At 38.2% G+C, this 21,760-nt stretch overlaps 1 protein-coding gene across 6 annotated transcripts in view; it reads left to right on the plus strand.

Moving 5' to 3' along the window:
* Window positions 1-21,760, plus strand: part of ELAVL4 (ELAV like RNA binding protein 4) — an 82,309-nt gene that overhangs the window by 22,204 nt on the left and 38,345 nt on the right. For all 6 annotated transcript variants that reach the window (XM_042808256.1, XM_032997240.2, XM_032997239.2 and 3 more), the window contains exon 2: window positions 16,352-16,592. In XM_042808256.1, the coding sequence (XP_042664190.1) occupies window positions 16,352-16,592 (241 nt within the window). The remainder of the gene's footprint in view (window positions 1-16,351; window positions 16,593-21,760) is intronic.

The following is a 21,760-nucleotide window of genomic DNA, read 5'->3' on the forward strand; positions in this document are numbered from 1 at the left end:
AAAGATATAAAAATGTGGTTGCCCAGAAAATGCTCATCTATCACACATCAGGAGGCACAAGAGAAGCAAAGCAAGAATATAGAACACGCCTTTCTTTCTGTCTTTGGATTTTCAGATATTTTTACTTCCTTTCTCTGGTGCAGGGTTACTGTGAATGCAAATTCAAACAGGAATGGTAGTGCTTAGTTTAAATATGAATAAAAATAAATTAAATCCCCCTTTTAATTTGCTTTGTTTTAAGTATTGCTTCTGCTGCAATCCTTTCGGTAAAGAATTAATTGAATGGCCCTCTGAAAACTGCACTGCCTTACAATGGGGGGGGGGGGAATCTTGAGGGTGAGTGTGTAAAATTCTGTATTTTACAGTCCGTGCATGTGCACAGAGATACATTCTGACATGCATTGTAGTTGTATGTGAGAGTAAAATAATTTTTCTTCTGTCCAAAACAGAGATACTGTGTTCTAAATCTGTTAACTTACTCATGACAATAAATAAGGGTGCCTTTTATTATACACAACTGCATTGTTTAAGAGTCATCAGCTAGTAGTTACATTTTCATTTTCTGTTCAATTTGGTGTTTCTACAAAGATTTAAAAATAATGTAATCCTTGTTTTATGGCGCACGTGTTCCTGCCCCAATCTTCCTCTTTTCTTTGTTTTAAGATTATATTAATGAATACAGCCTGCATGTACATAGTGACATTTTCTTTTTGCGTGTAAAGGATCACATTGTAAATCCTCATATAGAAAAATAGCTATTAAGTTAATGAAATTGAATTAAGATTACTACAAATACTAAAGCAAGATGAAAACGTAAAACCTCTTCCTGTTCAGACAAAAAGGTAGAGAAAATGTAGTTGTCTTTAGACATGACTTGTTTTTAAAAAATTGTTGTCTTGGTGAGCTACTAGTCAGAAAGGATGAAATTTTACAGTTGGCTATTGATACAGCGTGAATACCAGCCATCAGTTTAAAATCCTATCCCCGTGTACTCTACTAACCAAGTTCCCATGTTAGATACAGAGATGCCTATCCACTATTGACTGGCTTGGTTGCCTCCTTTGCTTTCTTCTTTATTAATTTTACCTTTTTGAGCGCTCTCAAAGTGAGCCCGAGCTGTTGTGACAAAGGATGGTTACAATGAGCTAGAAGGGGTATACTTAAAAATCCCATTTGAATGGGTTTGGAGTAGTCTTCACCATCTTTATTTGGCCCTGTTAAATATTGTGACTCTATTGAAAGAAAATCCAGTTGCGTTAATCTTACATATATTTAATGTATTAATTTTTTTGAAATAATATTGTCTAGGTTACAGTGAAATTTTTTTCCTCAACCTTCCTACTTGGTATGCTGGGAGTGTACTAATTAAATGCAGGTTATTTTCTGTGAAATTGTCATACTGTTGGTACACAACCTAGAGCCACTCCACAGCCCAAGGTTTTTTTTAAATGAAATAAAGTATGAATGTGTCCCATATTCTGGCAGGGGAATTTGTTGTTTTCTTTGGGAGCTTGCACTTTTGAAATAACTTCAGCCAACACCCCAGGCAAGAAATGGGCAGTGGCAGAGAATATTATAGTGCGAGGGAGAGATGCAGGTAACTTGATGAATCCACTTGTCTGTTTTGGTAATTTGTGTCCACTAGACAACTCATTTACATGCCTGGACACATTAAAATGTATGTTTGTCTGTGGGACAGCTAACTGGATGCACTCCGATGCACTGGCAAATACTGCAATGCAGTATTTTTTCAATGTCACTGAGGTTTTGGGGGAGAAGTGGGCGCAAACAGTCTTTTTGCAAGTGAGGCGATGTTAAAAAGCATGGTACCTCTGTAAGGGATAGGCCAGATTTTGCACAATTTGCTAATCTGTGATGGAAAGTCACCCCTCCCCCATTGCATTCCTATCCCTCTCTTGTTCTTTTGGAGTGGGATGGAGGAAGAGATGGGTATGCATGTATTTTTATGTGTATTCATGCCTGTCTGATTTCCCTTCTCATTTGAATGGATGATCAGGAAAATGCTGGGATTGGTATGGGAAGGGAAAGGACGTTTGTGTAATGTAAAGCTTTCTAGTTTTTTGTGTAAATGTCCAGTTACCAGCAACATAGGACTTCTAAGTAACTTTAAAGCAAGACGCATTTTTCAGTTCCTAAAGAATTTTGCAAAGTGCAGGGTAACGCTTTAATTCAACAAGTACAATAGATTTATTTCTAATAAAAATTGTATTTAACAGTGACCTGTACTTTGCCTTAGCCTTTGCATTTGAGTAAGTTTAACCGTTTGAGATGAGGTAAAGTAGAGATGTTGGAGAAACAGATATTCAAAGACTGCTTGCTTGCTTTTTCTCCTCAAATGATCAATCTCGACTTTCTAAAATACTGAAATATTTTAGGTGCAGGGGCCTTTGTAGGTCACTAGCTTTACAGCAAGAAGGAGAAAGGAAGGAGAAAAGGTCTCAATGTGTCAGAGGCTGTAATTGTCTAAAATTAGCCATCTAGAAAAGGCAGGAAAGGCTTGGAGGGAAGAGAAGGAGTCACTAGTATGTGAAACAGCACTGTGCTAGTCGGGGAGATAATGAGTGATAAATTTGAACTGGTGCAGTGGTGTGATGCCCGTTAATTTCTCAGAACCTTGACTTTGCAGGTTTGTTACTCTGTTGTTCACACCTTTAATTATAACCAGTTTTGGATGATAGCTTGGGGCACTGAAGATGAGACCTTTTGTTTGTTGTTTACTTAAGCATTCTGACAGGGTTTGCAGTAGCATTGGAACATCAGTGTTGGAAATGAAATACTTTCACATGAGATTATAATAAGAATGCAATTAATTTTTGCAACTACCTAACATTGCTTTATTTGTAGCACTTACATTACTTGCATAAATTCATTAAGAATTAGCTCAATAGAACCAGTGTTAGGTTGATCTTTATTTTCTGTCACTATAATCGACATTTTCCCTAACTGTTTTGGAGCTCCTAATGCGTTATTGCTTCTTTAGGGCAGCAGAAATTAGGGAGGAAGCTGGGAGTCTCTCTTACCTATTGTTCCACCCTTGACTGTGTCTTACCTGAGGACTTTTACAGATTTTTTTTTTTTTTCTTCATTGAGGTAAAAGTCAGGAGATATTGTGAACCAGTTAGGAATCATAAAGTAAATGGGTAGAAAAGACTGAATATTCAGAAGAAAAATAAAGACAGCTAAACATTTTTGCCCACTGAAAATGGTTTAGTCGCAGAGTAAAATACAAGCCTGGATTTGACAATATTTAGTCATGATGTATATGAAATTCTATAGTACGCCTTTGTTGCTAAGGCACATGCAAGATTGCATCACCGATGCTGTTGTGATGGGAAATTGTATGTCCTTGAATTCTGGAAAAAAAAATACTTGGTTTCATTTATTTTTTTCTTTTAATACTAAACTTTTTTCCTTGCTATAAAAAATCTTATATGTTATGGTTGGTATTTTTTCCAGTTTGGAGTTGTGTGCCAGTATTTTTCAGAATTGGGGTGGTAGCGTATTTGACTTTCGAGCGTTCAGAACTCCTAGAGGTAAATGCGATATGGTAATACATATTTGTTTTAAAACACACAAATGACTATGGGAGGTTGTTCTGTCATTCTCAGTGCTTCAAGAAGGTTCCATGCATAACGTGCGTCTGTCCACGTAAGTGATTTTCGGTGTTGGCGGAGGGCAGCAATGCCACTGGAGCCTTTCCAGTAGCATAAGTCCTCCAGATCCAGCCACTCTGCTGCATAACCGCTGCATTCACCAAGCTCTGGAAGGAAAACCAAACAGCTCCCTCTTTTTTTTTTTTTTTTTTTTTTTTTTCTCCTTCCTGAGGGATGTTTGGTTGAGAACATCTCATCTGACCCTCCATGTAGAGACCAAAAAGATTGCTGCTGGAGCAGGTAACTGCACTGCGCTTGGGCCCTATGTGTTGGCCTGTAACTGCATGCACGCTTGTTAGCGGTACCCGATTGTTTTTCTGAGCATTGCAAAATATTTACTCCCAGGTTGTGTGCTGTTGAAAAGCTTTTGTAGGGACATGAGGGATGAAGGAAGCTTGTCCTTATTTTTCTTCCCCTTATGAATATCTCATTATTGCGTACTGGAAAACTAGCAAAGACAGCCAATGCTCACAGTTTGGTTTAAGGTAGATCTGACTCTTCTTGTAACAGTCTGTCTAACTGCCCAGCAAGGACCTGGAATTCCAGCAATGAACTGTCCCCTTGTCTCTCCTGCTGCAGGTCAGGACAGTTGCTGGAAGTCTACATTTCTGTACTGGTATTAAAAGCAAAACTGATACTTGACTGAGAATTATTATAGCTAGACTGAACTTCCTCAGGGGATTTTACATTGGGGCTTTTTTGTTTAATATGTGGGTCCATTTAAACTCTTGATGTCTATGATTTGCTTAAGTTGTGTAGAAGTCAGCCTGTTTATAGTAGCTCTGGTTTGAGAGGCTTGTAGTAAACCCCATGGGCAAAATACTAATGAACCTGTCCTGAGTTGAATGCTAATCTGGGGACAAGGCTGTGCCTTCTCTTGGTCCTTCTAAGCTGACATGTAGACTCCCATAGCTGTCAGCAGTTTGATGTTAGATAATACAAAATTCACGACTCGACAGCATAAAATAACCCATGATTAAGTCACTACACTGTGGTGAAGTGTTAACTCAGATCCTAAATGCAGAATGAGATATTTGGGGGCATTCAGGTTTTTTTGCTTGATTGAAGGCTTTATAAATTTGTCTAATTGCTGTACTTGCTCTTCTTTTACTGGTCATCCTTGATCTTTGGTGGTCAGTGATTTTTTTGCTTCACTATATGCAAAAGAACTTGTGGGCAAAGATTCATCCCATTATTTCTGTAGAGCAGAAGGAACAGTCACGACACTGTGGAAGTAATAATGCATGTAAACAAATGCTCCTTAAATAAAAATAGTTCTAATACTGTTCCCTGTATATATTTATTCCAAATGAAGTTACTGGCAGTAGATGAGTAGGGGGAAGTTGATTTTTAGCAGAAAGCGTGAATGCTGGAAATTCTTCCTAATATGCGTGTGCCAGCTATACTGTGGCAATGTTGCTGTCGATTCCCTTCCTGTGAGAGCAGCTGTTCAGGGAATTAATCTCTTTGCTTGGTGCAGAGGGTCCTGAAAAATTCAGTGAGCAACTATGGTGGTGGCTGTGGCCGTTTTTAGTGTGACTGTTGATGGGAACTAACTCCATGATCTAGCACAGTAGCATATTGTTCTTTAGACTAACTGGGCCAGGACAAAATTATCATTCTGTATTTCGTGTGCTCTATGAGAGATTCCAGAGTGCACTTCAGAATTTGACATTGTGTTTGATAATTTATAGAGCACAGTTTATATTTAACTGTAGACACACTAATCCAAGGAAAAAGAGTAGTATATTTTTAGAATCCTTTTTTTATTGTCTGTGCTTGTCATTACCCAACTACTGAAAGAATTGTTCACAAATGTAGATGCTTACTGGGATAGAAACTGTTGAGTTTAATTTCCATCATTAATCTTTGCTGTATGCAAAAATGAATGTTTATTTGTATGATGTTCCTTAAGATTATCAAGAAGCACTGTAGCCATGCACAGCTGTTCCAGCCACTGCAGGAGCCATGTTCTCCAGCATTTCGACAGCAGGCTGGACCAGGACACTTAGACTGAATGCCTCAGCAGTCAGGGATGCTGAGGTGATAGATTAGTTTTAATAATGACACAGTGTCACTTCTGTCACAGATTTCTCCTTCTTTGGGGTGAAACCCAAATGGAGTGGATCCAGTTCTAAGTTTAAAGAGTCCACCTGTGACTTAGTACTGTAAGGGAAAACTAGCCAATAGAAAGGACAGCAACTTCTGTTATTTTGATTTTTTTAATACTTAAGCTGTTGTGTGTGTTAGGCTGTTAGGATGTTTCTGTTTAGTAACCTCTAATAATGCTGCTGTTTTTCTGGTTGCCTGTTGACATCTAAGCAAAATGTGATGTAGGGGCTTTGAGGACAGCTGGGATGGCCTGGGTCTCACCCTGTCCACAAGTGCCTGTGTCTGAGTCAGGGCTGAGATCAGCAGGGCTCCTGTTGGGTCCCTTAGCATACTCCTGGTTAAAACACAATTCTGCTATCCGTTAGGTTTGCTCACTTTTTTTTTTTAAGAGAAGCTTTGAGTGATTTTTAGTTTCTTGGTGTTCAGGGTATGTTTATTTATTCAGATAAGAATTTGGTGAATTTTAATATAATTTTGAAAATTTGGGAGGTGTCCTAGTAATTGGAATGAGGAAGGTGTTTGATTTGGCCTGTGGCATGTTTCCCTTCCCTAGTACAGAGATTAGAGTTTGTCCAGGATAAACCATTAAGATCTGTTTGCCCGACCTATGACAAATACATGCATAGGTACTTGATATTTTGTCGTTTTGATGAGTAATATATTATTAATGGTAATGGGTCTTTGAGCTTAGCATAGATGCTTTTATGTATGAGATCTTTTGAATTTAAGTATTACTGAGATCCCATACAGTAAATCCAATCCTACTTACTCTTATTTAAGCCGTTGTGTAGATATTTCTTTTGTGAGACCATCAGAGTAAACAACTACCTCTGCATACTAGAAGGTAATTTCTGATCATTTTTCCACCAGAAATTTCTCATGTCTTTCACTTTTATTATCTGTTCATGACCTTTAAGTTGCTGATGGCTGTATTACTTTGGAGCAATTCACTGTAACTTTGTCTACCGTAGGCATGTTACAGAAGCAAGATGCCTATATTTCATGAAAATATTTCCATAAGCAATATTAGTGTGGCACAGGGCTGTAGACTTAAGGTGAATTATAGAAAAGATGTCAATATCTTCTTTATTACTAATCCACTTCAGTTTTAAGAGAAATGCTGTTATTTTGCAGTAGGCTAGCACTTCTAATGACGGAGGTAGAAACTGATACACAGCTCAGTCCTATTTTGGGGTCTGTCTCCCTTAGACCTGCAAGCAGCAGCCTCCATAAAGATGTTGTTGCCAGCAGTCAAGATGTACACATGTTGATTAGTGTTTCCTAATTACATTTACCAGTATGTCTTCATTAAGGTCCTATTGAGGACAGTCTTAAAACGTTTTGGTTGTGGCATACATTTCACTAAGCCATCCCTTCCTGCCTAATACAAGCCTGTCTTGGCATGGAAAATATATGGGCAACATTGTCAGAACAACTATTTCAGGCTTAGGAGCTGAAATCATATTGCAGTGAGCATTAATGAATCTTAAGTACCTTTTAAAGGTTTCAGCAAACTAGATTTTGTTTCTAGAACTTCAGTAGAAGTAACAGCGGTGGTGGGTTGGATGTTCCCAGGCTGCATGGAGAGCCTGCTCTGTCCTTGCTTTGTCTTCTGGTAAGTAGATGTTGTTAGGTTTCAGTGTGATTTGTAATACAGCTTTCACTGTCTAAAAACTCTTGGGTTGCAAATGATTCTAGATTTTCTTAAAGGGAAAAACATAAAACGGAATTATGACAGGTCTACAGCAGCTGAAGACCAGCAGCTGTCTGCTGCTTACATGAACATGTATGTACCCGTGGGAATATGTGCATCAGTACAGTGCAACATACATATTCCCAAATCAGTAATATAATTTAGATTAGTAGTAGATAACTCGGTAACATAGTCAGTAAACCAAACAAGTAGTTAGTGATTATGAAACAAAACTGAGCTAAAAATAATATTCAGAAAGTAACCAAAAATATAAAGACTTTCTCTATTTCCTTTGCTTTCATTTCAATGTATTTTTAGGCTGTATGTCCTTTAGACTGAGGGCTTGTCTTCGATTTTGATCTATACCATGCTCTTGTATTATTATTACATAGTATCCAGGATTATGCAAAACCCTCTCCAACCTTTTTGGAGTTTGTGTCATACTTAATGTTTTTGGTGGTGTTTCTTTTCTTTATTACCCTGCTAGCATAGATCTTAAATACGGTTTCTGCTAGTTACTGTTCCTCTTCCAAGAGGGACAAGGCAGTCACCAGGAGACCTCTTGCCTTTGTGGTAACTGCCTAATAAAATACGCAGTTCATGGAGGAAGAGGAGGATGTTTTCATCAAATTTTGGCTTGGAGCATCATTCAAAGAAAGATCTCGTCTTATTGTTGAGATTGTTTGGTTTTTTTCAGACTCCTTTAGTGTTCATATGCATCTTGAAAGAATTAGTAAATCCAGATGAAAACCCAGGAGGGAATAAGGAGCAGTCCAAAATGATGAAATAAAGCTCTTTTAAAATATTAGGTACAGAGTTGCCTGGTACAAATTTAGCAGAGGTAGAAGGGTGGTTGAAGAGGAAATAAATGTTCCTTCAGAAGGCAGAGCCTGACTGCATTGCCTTTTTTCCCATTTAAAAACAGTACAGACGTTTGAGCGGAGATGGCCACTGACACCCGGGGATGTGGGTGGGCAGGAGCCATTGATGGCCATGTCCCAAGTGCAGGAGTAGGACACATCCCTGACACTGGCCTTTGTTATGGTCCATGGCATGTGGGACACAAGAGCTTGTTAAGAGGTTTTAACCTGAGCTAATTGTGTGACCCATCTAATAGACTGCAGATGCATCCATTTTCCTCTCTGGGTGTTTTTGACCGTGGCTTTCTCCAAAGCTGTGTTCCAGAGCAGTGTTTGAATGCTGTGAAATCAAGGCTGTGTTTGCTCATATTGTCATGCGTAAATTATGCTTAATGGCAGAAATTACTACAAGCACATTCTGGTGAAACCTCTATAAAAGAAAGGGGATAGCTGGCTGGCTTTCTAGAAGACAGTTTGCCTTAGTGAAAAGTATGACACTGATACAGGGGTAGTAGGAAACTTCTGTGACCATCGCCTATTATACTAGTGTTCCTTGCTTACTGTTTCATTAGTGCTGTTGGAGCATGTTTGATGTAGACTTCCGTAAGATGTTTGGACAACACAAGAATAGAGCCAAACACCTTTGAGGTTTCAAACATGCATACTTTCTCCATAGTCTTGACAGGAGGTGAAGAAGCTGGAAGCAGCAATTTGAATGTGAAGCCCAGTACAAGTTCATTAAGAATATCAAATACTGTGCATTGAGGTAATACATACGATAGAGCTCTAACTACATTATGCTTCTGGAAGGATGTTTTTGTCCTTCCAGATGTGCAGTGCAGCACTTCTGTTGGGCTTCCCAGAAGTTGTGGTGCATGGAGTGCTTGTCCATGCATCTACTCTCGAGTCCTCTGTTTCCTCTAGACTTTGGGAAGTGCTGATCTGTGCGAGTGCTAATTGTAGTTCTCCTTCTCCACTTTCTTATTCTCAGTACTTGCAGGAAGAGTAAGAGACCATATGAAGTGTGTGGTATGATGCCTTTGCTCCTGTGTTGTGTGTTTTTAATGGACAGGTAGTTCTGAGAGAGGACTTCTCTACAGAAACCTTTGTTATTGAAATGTTTGTGACTTATTTTGGTGTCTCCTTTTTTTCCCCACTAATTTCCTTTTGTCCTTGAAATCAAAGGCAAAACTTAGAGCCCATACTTGATGGGAACAGAAGACATATTTATCTGAAACTAAAAAAAAAAGGCAGTTTGGTACATCGTTACGGTTTTTGAAAAAGTAGTCAGGAGTGGTGACCCTATCACTGGGCCAGGTTTGAGGATATGGTGTTGTGTTATGGAGCTGTCACAGCTTACTCTGTAACTTCAGCAGTTTGCCTAGATACTTTCCTCTGGTTTGATTTTTCCCTTCTGCAAAACTTTGAATAAAAATAACAGGTTTTGCCTTTCTATTTTTTTGTCACTATGTTGGTACAGCAGCAGTCCCTGCCCTTAGTACCCATTTGTACAGCATCTAGCACAACTTGGTGCTAGTATCAGTTATATCCTTCAGGCACTTCTATGATAACAGGTAATATTGCCAATAAACTTTGCATTCATTTCACTGCAGATTGGGGACAGAATATTTTGTTTTAGCGTATTCATGCAAAAGCCTATAATGGACTAGATCGGGATAAATTTAGCTATTAAAGAAAATTTTATCCTTTATTTGAACTGAAGCTTGCATCTTAAAATGAATACACTTGTTGCCTTCATTTGGATCATTTGTGTGCTCTGTACAATTACTGTGGCACCCATAAATATGAACTTGCTGAAAATGTTTGAATGCCATTTCAACCTGAGTGCAGTGCATTCAAACCAAGATTTTGTAAGGCTGCATCCCTGCCATGAGAGCCAGAGACTGCTAGTTTTGAGCTGAGACTTTCAGCTATATCTATATTTAAAATATTAAATATGACTTTTACTCGAAGGAAGGTAAAGATGGAGCATGTGGAAGTGCATATGAGTGGGGAGCATGTCAAAATACGGAGGGTTAGATAATGATTCGTTTCTGGGATGTTGGATATGCCTCCAGGCAGATATACTCAAAAGCTTCATTTTTCTCCTTTATTTCATGTTCATGATGTATTTATTAGGTAAATAATAGCAAAGTCTAGTTGTGCAGTACATAAGCTTTAATAAAAATGTAATTGACAGTGAAATTTGACAGTTGTGTTAGAGAAGAAAATCTGTACTGGGAGCTGCACACAGAGCAGGGCTTGCCTCTCCCAAGGGCGCTTTAGGAAGCAGCCCCGCGTGTGGGGTGAGGTTCAGGTGTTCCTGCTTCGCTTCCTCACTGGAGTTGCGTTTTGAACCAATGAATACTTAAAACCACCATTTTCTTCTTGACGCTCCTATGGGAAGATGCCACGATCTGTTCTGAAGATTTTACGATCCAGTGCCTCGTTGTGCAAAATTGTGGGGATGTGTTTAATCTCCCAGAAGTGAGTAGCAGTGGCTGCATCTGGAAGGGGGTAAGGGACCTGGTCTTGGCTGTATTGGGGTGTTCCACCCCATACCCATGGACTGACCACCTGGCTTTGACGTGGCTGTTGACACACAGATCAGCAGCCGGGGGGCCTGTGGATGGATTAGTTGGGCAGTTCCTCTAAATTGGCTTTTTCCTCACCTGCAGAAAAGTTTTTGTGGGACAGGGACTTGTGCTGTGCTGACTTCATTCAGAAGAGCAGATTTGCTGGGAGTTATAGACTGTTTATAGAAGGAAAACCTTTGTGAATCTAGGTTTATTTTCTTTGAGAGGTTTTGTTTGTTTCTTCTTTTGTCATTGTTGTTCAGGAGATGGTTATGGGACCTATGCCATGGCACCATTTGTTTTCACTTGTAAAAGCAAACAACTTGCAATGCTAATTAAAGAGCGTTTTTAGATAAAGTAAGAGTTTTGCATTATTTATCTGTGGTTTTTTTATGGGAAAATGTTCTGAGCTTGTTCATTAATGAACACTTAAAAATAATATAAAATTAGACTTCATGAATTCTTCATGAGTTGTAATTCACCGTGATCATTTTTGTTGGCATTTAGGTGTGGTGAACAATTCATTAATCACACTTTTTTGACTTAGGAGTCCTCAAAAATGGATATGTCTGATTTCTTCAGTTTTTAGAATTTTTTTTCAAGTCTTAATTTTAAGAAAATACTGCTTGTGGTATGTATGCTTAAAACCACTTTTGCTGACTGTAAATAATATTTATTCTTAAGGTTCTTAATTGTTACCTTTTTCATACATACCAAATTAATTTCTGTGGAATGTGGGCAGTGGAGTATATTTAATTCAGATAACAGGAATGAGTGCTAATTATCTTCTGAATACAAGCTCCTTTTGGTATACTTATGTGACAGTCTTTCGGTTCAATGTGCAGACCTCTTAGGCTGATGAGAAGATATTTTGTAAATATAAAGCATGTATATTTGCATTTATTGAGCCATTGGTTATTGCTTATGCTTGCAATAGGGAGATAAGACTGCCTTAATCAGTCTGTGGGTAGTTTTCAAAGTGATTCATTAACTGCTTTGTAATGGTAGATGGATGTCACATATTTACTGTAATAACTGAAGATTCATGTCAGTTACTTGGGCTTATTTAAGTATTGTAATAGTCGTGTTCATACACACGGGTATTCTTTGCACTATTGTTGGAGCTAATATTTCAGCAGGGATAAAATGAAATTAATTGATTTAAGTGTTTAAAAAAAGATGACAAGTATTTCTGAAACATTATTTGTAATGTTAGAGTTGCAGTAATGTATATCTGTCGCTGATATTTTGTAGGAGGGGTTATACTAAATGTCTTGGTAAGCGGTGTTTTGCATAACACTGGCAAACCTTATGCTGTCTTCCTGAGCAGCAAAGCATTTCTTTGAGATATGTCAAACTAAAATACCTTGTGCTTTGCTGATACGTTTCCATACTGAGAACAGTACACCAAGTAGTCACATTTAAAAGCAGCAGTCTGATGAAATACATCCAGAATTTGAAATACGGGTTGCCTTTCACTTACAAAATTGCAGCCTTTAAATTCTGTCACAGATAGTACTTTTTTCAGTTACACAGATAGAATTTTCAGATTATTGGTGGCTAAATTATTAATGTCTATCAACAGTAACTGCAATTTATACTGTTAAGCTGTATATAGAACATGGTGTTGCAGTGTTGGGATTCTGGCAAGTTGCTGCCAAAAAAAAATTTTAAAAAAATTCTTCTTTATACTGGTAGCATGTGAATGTCATCACATGTGACGTTTGCACTAATATTTCAAGACGAGTAGTAGCTGCCTAAATTGGGTCAGAGAAGATCTACAAAAGCAGAGATATCAGTAAGTGGCATGTATAGAAGTGTAATACTAATCTTCAAGGGATAAGAGTATATTTTAAAAAAAAAAAGTTGGGGTTAGGTCACCGTTGGATTTTCCACGTGTTTTGCCCTTATTCAAATAAGCCCTTGATGAGTTAGACGTACAGCTTCCTTTAGTGGTTTTGTACAATTGAATTAGTTCAATACTTTGTTGTGTTAAAATAAATTTATTACCAGTACTTACAATATAATGAAAGTTAACTATGTGCCTAGGACACTAGTGTCTATTAAAAAAAATGTTCATATTGTGATACAGGTATTGAATTAAAAAAAAAATCTTAGTGTTGTGGGTAGAAAAAATAGCAAATGGCATGTCTAAATCTATTCTCTGAATAAATATTACTCTTATGTAATGTGCTGACTGTGGGATCAACAATTACTTAATATTAAAAACAGTCATTGACAGTCAGTGTCCCAGTGCATGCACACTGAACTCCTTAACAGTGGATTTGCGCTTCAGACGTGCAAGGGAGAGGACAAAATATTTGGAAAGGAGAGCTAGGACTTACCTTAATTACCACTAATAATTTAAGTCTTTATTAATGATGTGAATCAATATGTATATCTAAAATAAGTATTATTCACATCTAAAATAAGTATTACTCCTTTGTGCCCATAAGAACTTTGAATGCAAGCTCTGGTATCTAAGTGCTTTTGCACAGAAATTGCTCTGTAAATGTAAACTTAAAATTATGCAGTAAAAAAAAAAATCTGAAATACTTAATCAGAAATATTTTTAATAATTCTTCAGCATTTCTCTCTATCCATTATCTTTTTATATAGCAAATCGATTCTCTGTAACCTACAGCTTTGCAATAATTTGAAGGGCAAATAATTGCCTTGATTTTCCTTTCTGCTATTGAAAAATCAGGAAAACTTAATTGGAGTTGAGTGAGAGTAACTAGAAAGAAGAGCTGGCACCTGGTGCAATGTTAGTTTCTGCCAAGATATTTTGATGAAGTATTATATGAGGAAATCTACTTGTTGAAGAACAGATTTTTACAGAGCAGCTTACTCGTAATGTTCTGAATGTCTTAATATCTGAGTTAAATTCTGTTTATTTGCTTAGTGTGGAAGGTAAGCATGCTGAAAATGTAACTAAAGAGTTTGCAAAATGCCTAAGTAGGACACCAGCCAGTTCTGAATTTTGTTTTCTTTCACAGATTTTAAAAAATCCAGGGTTATTGTTTATTGTAGAGAACTATAGATAGCTTTTCTGTCTGTTGCTAATAATAGATGATGTACCTTCCACAGTGCATTGTGCTGAAGTCCTGCTTCTGCTGTAATGGAAGCCAGTGATGTGGTATTTCTGTCTGCTTTAGAAGGGCAGGGTCAGTCCCTAAAATTGCAGCTTACCTTGTGGGTTTTTTATGTTGGGAAGGATATGGTCACATTTACATGCACATAGAAAGCTGCAGTTAACCGTATCAGCTGCATCACTCATCTTCTGACTTGCTGTCTGAAATGGAATCTGTGTTCCCCCCATCAGGTAGATGCATATATGAGCACACTGTGCTTCAGCTGAAGAACGTTAGCTTTGGGGTGCAAAACCCAGACCCTGCAGTGGGCTGTTAGCAAAGCTTAGAGCTGGCATCCGTGTTGGCTGTGGGGTCACAGAGGTGCAGAGATCAGAGGAGGATCTTCCAGCTGGAATCCCAAGCTCAACAGATTTAGCAGCATCTGAAGCATTTAGTAATATGTTTATGAAGTCAGATTGAAAAAAGGAAGTATGGCTGATACCAGGTAGAAGGGAAAGTCTTGGAGGAGGGGATTATATGGGGCTGGTACAGCTTGACAGAGGATGTCAGCAGTGCTTGCTGCCGGGTGGCTGGTAAAACTGGCAGGGGGATTTTGGCTTGAATGTGCTGACTTGAAAGAAGTTACTATTTTTGTGGAGTTTAGTTTCAGAATGATTCTGCTGTGTAGTTTAAGGCCTTTCTGTTAAGTACAGTGTGGCAAGGCTTCTTTTATTTTAAAAAATTGTTAAGCCAAATAGCTATTCCTGGGCTTGATAATAAAAAATAATGGTAGTTCAAAACTTATTTCCATTGATAAAAATTAGTGTTACTTCCTAAGTGAGGCATTAAACTAACACTTGAAGTGTTTCAATTAAAAAAAATAATAGAATTGATCAGAATATACTCTATTTAGAGTCTGAGCCACTGTCATGTAGTTAACTTCAGAATAGACACCCCTTCTGTGGTGTGAGTGTCCCCCCTCGAATTACAGGCCTTATTTGTCACATGTACCTCCCTGGATTTTTAAAAAAGAAAGCAAATTAAGTCTTGACTAATTATAATAATTACAGGATAAGATGAACGTGAGGTTCAGAGTGTGTGGTGTCTTAGCCCTCAGTTGTCCCCTCATCTGTCCCTGGGCAGTGGAGTCTCTTGCCCAGGGCAGTAGTTTGCATCATTGAGTCTTTGATGAAGGGAGGCTGAGCCCATCCAAGGGATGCTCTTAGATAAGAGGTATCGGTGAAGCTGCACATCACAAACTTCACAGTAGACAGCAAAAGCCACCATATGCATTACTTGAATTTAGACAGATTTGAGACTAAGATGATGTCCTTCCCTTGTTAGCACTGGTGACAGTGAAGATAGTCTGGAAGCCATAGTAGAAGTAAATACTGTATAGAAAAGGCTTGAAATACCCACGTTTTTTTGCTTCCTTTGCCTATGCAGTTTTTGGATGAAAACTTGCATTCTTCAGTCCTCATCCTGCAGATAAACATGCAGGCAGCTTTGCTCATGTGACTGGTGGCACTGGTGACAATGGGGCTACTGTCCTGCACGCTTTGCTAAGCTGGATTCTTATTTGTCATTTTTCGGAAAGGTCTGTTTGAGTCTCTTCTGTAAAAATTGGAGTTTCACATTTCAAGATAGATGTGCTTGTTAAAATTCTACCTGCACCTGTGCCTGATAAGCCTTGCTCTGATTATTAAACCTTTCTGATTCCAGTAAATATATGAAGACCTCTGTATCTCTAAAGATTGCAGATCCAGGGCTTTGTTATTTAAAGAGGTGTCAGTTCATTAGTGAAAAATATAACTGGAGAATATAGGTCATCACTGGAACCAATAAATGGTATATCTTGGAACACTGAGTTTATTAATTGAAGGCAATCTGAATGACGACACGTTGCAGATTGACTGACTGTGCTTGGTTAATGTTGTTGTCATTGCACTCTGTGATACAGTTATTAAATAGGTAAAATATTTTACCTTTTCATATAGAGCCATACACTTACTTCATCTGATTTAATGGAACTATAATTTTAATTATGATTATTACCTTAAATTATAATTAAATTTATGTGGTTTAAATTTACATTCGTGAAAATGGCTGTGTGATGAAAGCAGGAATGAGCTTCACATTAACAAAAAAAGGTTTTTAACTGCATCTTAGTATATGCTCACAGCCAAAGACTAGCATGACCTACTTTGCAACAATAACAGAGGAATCAAGCCGGGTTTTTTTGTCGAAGTATCTAAATTGGCCATGAATGCTACCTACTCATTCGTTTGTAAGTATCTTTAAAAATAGCTATTGTATCTGTGAAACTTAAGGGTCTTTTTCCTCTTCTCTTATTTTGATGTAGATAATTAGCACCATGGAGCCTCAGGTGTCGAATGGCCCTACTTCCAATACAACCAATGGACCCTCCAGCAACAGTAGAAACTGCCCTTCCCCCATGCAGACAGGGGCTGCTACAGATGACAGCAAAACCAACCTCATAGTCAACTATTTACCCCAGAACATGACCCAGGAAGAGTTCAGGAGTCTCTTTGGGAGCATTGGTGAAATCGAATCCTGCAAGCTCGTGAGAGACAAAATTACAGGTAAGTGCTTCATATTGTTGACTTTCTACATGCCTCAGGGTCAGTTTACATTTGAGGTCAGCAAAACCTCAGTGTTTATATTGTAAATTCTTAGCACAGGAAGTACTGCAAATACTATGGTAAGCCTTTAGGTTTTCAATGATGCCCACTGGATCTAGAACTGTAGGCAAAGCCTCTTTCAGCCTCTGTACAGATCTGAGGGGAAGTACAAACCTTGCCAGCCAGCACGTGTGTAGCACTGCAGCTTCTTGCAGCAGAGCTCGGATGATGGCATTACTTTCCTGATCAGGCTGTTTTTTATTTAACATTGACTTGAGTTCTAGGAGGGTAGTCTAAATGGCTCGAGCCAACTGACCATTTCTAATTCTGTTTCTTTTGAACCTCACCATACCTTCAGATTTTTGCTTATTAACAACATTGTAAAGTCAAGATAGTTCTTCGTGCCTGTCACAGCTTATTTACCATGGTGTTCTGGAGCAGCAGTGGTCTAGTAGGGAGCCACTGCTCTGGATTTCATTCAGACATTTGTGGATATTGGTTATTGACTTCTGTTCTCTGAAAACATTTTGACTTGCTGTGATTCTTTTCTGAATTAAGTGATGCCTATTGGTAGGTGTCTTCAGAATAAGAAAAGCTTCCTGTTACAGATTTCTCGGAGAGAGATGTCTGCGCTGTCGCTAGAGGAGGTGTGGATGGGTGCAGATACATACCTAGCCTACTCTGTGTCCTTGCTGCCACATCCAGGAATTCACTGATGCACAAAAAGATGATGGGATGAACAATCAGCTTTTATAGCTTGCTTTATATGTTAGTTTTATAGATTGTGTGTCTACTCACACCGTAGGTGGGTAACAGCTGAAATTTCACTGCTGTTTAGTGCATCACCAGTGCTGTTATGTTTAGCACAGAGAGCAACAGCCTTGGGAAGGAAAGGGTTCCAGAAAAGGAGCTGCCTCATCTCAGAGGCACTCCTGGCAACTTGGGTGTGTGCTCTGTGGAAAGAGGCACCATGTAAAGACGAGGAATTAAAATGCATGTCTTCATACCTATTTCCACTACAGCCTGGCAGCTGTTGTACTGGCAGCATTAGGATGATCTGTTTAGTGCTTTTAAACATGCAATGCTTCTTTTTTATTTACTTTCTGACATATAGCTATGTCCTGGTTGAACGCAAGGCACATAACAAATGGCAGTAGCTCCAGGGCAGCTCATGTCCTCGAAGTGCAGTCCGGCAGAGCTTTCTTCAGCATGTTCACTGTGATATATCTATTTCAATATATCTTCTGATTGGGCCGCAGCTTCAGGGATCTTAAAAGGAAGAAGACTGAAAAATGGAATTGACTTCTATTTATTCTTTACTTTTTTCTACTTAAACGAATTGCTTAACCTCCTGCTCCAAAAATTTCCATGCAGATAACGAAGTACTCTTCTAAGCGTCGCTGGCCCAGTATCCCAGTGTGACATAGCACCCTTGATATCTGCCACTAGACCAATTTAGCTCCAGACTGTTGCTTTTCTTTTAGTCTTAAAATAATCTAAGAAATTAAATCGTGGATTACTTCAGTTATTTCACCAAAGTCAATACCTAACCCTTGTCTGCAGGAATCTAGTGTGCCTAGATTGAAGCAGGTCCTGTGAGTGAGCTTTTGCTTCCCATATACATCAAATTCATGGTTATTTCATTGCAATATAATTCCAAGACTCCAGATATTCAGTGTTGTTTTCATAGAGAATTGTCCGTCTTTGGACGGAGAGCCATTACTTCATCAGCTAGAAACAGTATTCTTTTTGTTTCATTCCATCTCTAGGCTTTTGTCTCTGTATTTGAAGATGTGAGAAATTTGCTATATGATCTTCTGGCATATTCTTGGATAGTTTTTGCCTATGCTTTTTCTTTCCATACAAAGTGCATAAATCTCTGTGTTCAGTAAATACTTTAAAGGAAACATTCTTTAAAAAAATACTTACACAGTACTTTGAGGACATCACACTTAAGTGATCGAAGAGCCTACATGTTGTTTTAAAGTGATAACAAGTACAGAAGAACCACATTTGGAAAAAAAAAATATACTCCTAAGTGTGTCTGCCATTTTTGAAAGCAGAATTTAATCTGCCAAGGTTTGCAGGTCTGTGATCAAGGCATTGTGCAACATTACTGAATTTTAGGATGTGTGTTCATTTCTCATTGGATTCAGAGGTAGTAAATTGAATGCAGTCCCCTGCCAGCAGCAGTCCATGTTTTTAAAGATTCTTACAACATTGAGGGTAACAAAATCAAAATGCACTGAGGTCATATCCAGCTCATCTTTCTGGGTCATCATATAAATGTTGTTTACTAGGCTTTCTGGAGTTCTGTGTGTTTTGGGAGGGGTGGAAGTATGCCAATAGGCTCTTACAGAAATGACTGGCATTTCAAGGGTTCTCTGCTTTTTTTCTTGTTAAAAATCAATGTAGATTTTTTGACAGTGAAAGCTGTATTGCATAAGAAATAGTAAATTCTTAAGCTATTCTTGCTGAACTGGTGGAGTTCTGAAATAACTTGGGTTTTGTCTGCTTTTGGATTTTTCATTGTTCCTTTTCAAAATTTTGTGCCTTCAATCTCTGAGAAGATGCGCTATTGTAGAATGCCTCTAAACAAACATTGGAGCTCTTTCCATTAAAAATATGGGTGGTTTCCATAGATAGTAAGTTTTTCTCCTTCTTGCTAAGGTAAAATATCATATAAATCAAGGAAAGCCAGGATAAAAAGTTAGCTGCAGAGAGAGACTGCTTCAAGAAAAATAGAGGTCATACACCAAATCATGATAATTATTAAATAGTTACCCTGGCAAGACCATATTAAAAAAAATCTTGAATGTACTTCAGAGGCTGGATAGGATTGAATTGGTTCGTGCAAAAGATTTGATTTCCCCCGTCCTGTTAGGGAATTGCACATATTTTGTGAAATAATGTTGAGGCTTCCAAAATAGTTTTTTCAGGGAGTTCAAAACTAAACAAAGGCTGTTAAACATACAGGATCCCTTTGAGAGAATTTGATTTGATCTCTTACTAATTTTAAAATGGATTAAAAATTTTATGTCAGGAGTTGTCTGCTCCAAGTCTTTTTGCAGTCTTAAAACAGTAGTACGTTTTTTTAAGAAAATTGATTCGTGATGTTACCCCTTGCTTTGGAAAGACACATGTTTAAACAAGCATATTCCTTTACTAAAAAAATATGCTAATTTGGTAGTACACCGTACTGAGTTGAATAGGAATGACAGCTTCTAAGACAGCCTTTAATTTGGTATTCAAAACCAAAATTGTAAACTTCGGTTTTGTTTGGTAGCTTCTCAGAACAGGCAGGATATACAGTAGCATTTTTTAAAGATGCTAATGAGTTGAAAGAGGAGATGGAAGTCAGGCATACATTTTAATCATGGGGGAGGGGTTGCAACAGAAAAATGTTTGGTGTTTTTTTTTTACTGCAGAGATTTTAAGGGAATGAGACAAGGAAAACCAGACTGAAGATAGTTGCCTTCATTTGGCAGGGGTGTTTAATAAAAGCAGAACTTGTGGTTGTAAAGTGTGCTTATTAAATTCTTCATTTACACTACCTAATTAATTCTAGCATTTTAAATTAACAGTGAAACTGGTCCCTGCTGTACCGTTTCATAGCTGCAGCATATTTCGTCCAACAACCCAGTTGTTCAGGTTTAATCAGCTGCTCTCAAAAAATGAGAAGGAACTTGAGCTAAAAAAAACAAATGGCGTAAACATTTTAGAGCAGTGTTAGATGAAGAGAGGTGACTTCACAGTGGAAGACGAGCTTCAGATGGATGTGAGGATCAGCGTTTAGAAGTGATACTAAGACCTAGTGTTGCCGTTGCTCTCCATTTCTTATTTTGTCTAAAGAAATCTGGTGATAAATATCTTCCTGACTCGGAGGAGGGGAAGGCCTGAATTCATAAGAAAATTTTGAGGGAAGAAGTCCTGAACTTGTTTTGTCTCATGTTCGAAAACAAAAGATCTAGTCAGTGTAGTGTCCATTGGAGACACTGTAATTACTGTTGGCCAAGTGAGTTTTCCTTGTTGACATAGTTTGTGTGGGAGAAGGGGATGTTTGTTACTAATTTTTTAATTGATTTGGTGGCCTTAGCTGAGCTCTTAAGAATTGTATTTTTGTTTCTCTGTAATCTGCACAGGAATTTACATCTCAATCTTCAAATGATCTGTATCTAAAATCTTTGTATCTCAATCTTTCGTATCTTACAAAAATCCAGGCACACTGTAAAGCAGAATATTTATTGATATAGGATTTCTGTGCATCACCTAACAGAGTTTGCGTATTCCTGCTCTGTGGTACCATTTGATGTTCTTTGCATGTACAATCAGGAACTTGATTGCTCCTCTGCCCAAAATGCAACTCTATTTTTATCTGGGTCCTTCTGAATTTGCTATTCCTCTAAGGTTATGCACAAAGATTTACAATCTTTTGTTTTAATTTCAGGTATTTATAATAGGAGTGAGACAGACTTGGAGTAAAACTGCAGTTCAGGAATAATTGTGGCATTGTATGTGTAATACAAACATTGGTGATTCCAGTGAAAACACAGGACAGGGGAGTTCTTGACCGAAGACAGTAGCATCTGTGTGTTATCACGTTAGAGAAAGAAATATTGACTGGTTTACCTGTAGTCCTCTTTAGAAGTTAGGGATTGTCTGTTCCTTACAGTTTGTGTGTTCAACTGTAGGATCCAAGAACCTAAAGCTAGCTAAATGGCGGAGTCAGAAGTAATACTGCATTATGAGGGACAGTACAGGAAAATATCTTGGATGTGAACAGTGTTCAATGCTTGTTTTTTCCATAGAAACCGGTAAATTAACCTGGGGAGGATGATTCTGCCTGTGCTCTGTGCAAGCCACCATGAACCCTTTTTCGTCCAGATGTATGTTAAATTGGTATCTGCCCTCTAAAAATGTTGGGGTGGTTTTTTTCCCTATCTCCCTGTATAACAAGCAGTTTACCAGCACATACTGAAAAGTTGCTGCTGTAAAAAGCAGACCCAGATTTTACTTAACCAAGTGTGTTCAGTGAATGATGGCACTGAACTGATGTTTCTGTGGAATGTGCTGTACAGAGACTGTGTGCTTAGTTTCCTGAAATTTGAGACCTACTTAAGCAGCCTTAA

Source organism: Tyto alba, unplaced genomic scaffold (genome assembly GCF_018691265.1).
Source record: "Tyto alba isolate M040663 unplaced genomic scaffold, T.alba_DEE_v4.0 Super-Scaffold_1000006, whole genome shotgun sequence".
Classification (NCBI taxonomy): Eukaryota; Metazoa; Chordata; class Aves; order Strigiformes; family Tytonidae; genus Tyto; species Tyto alba.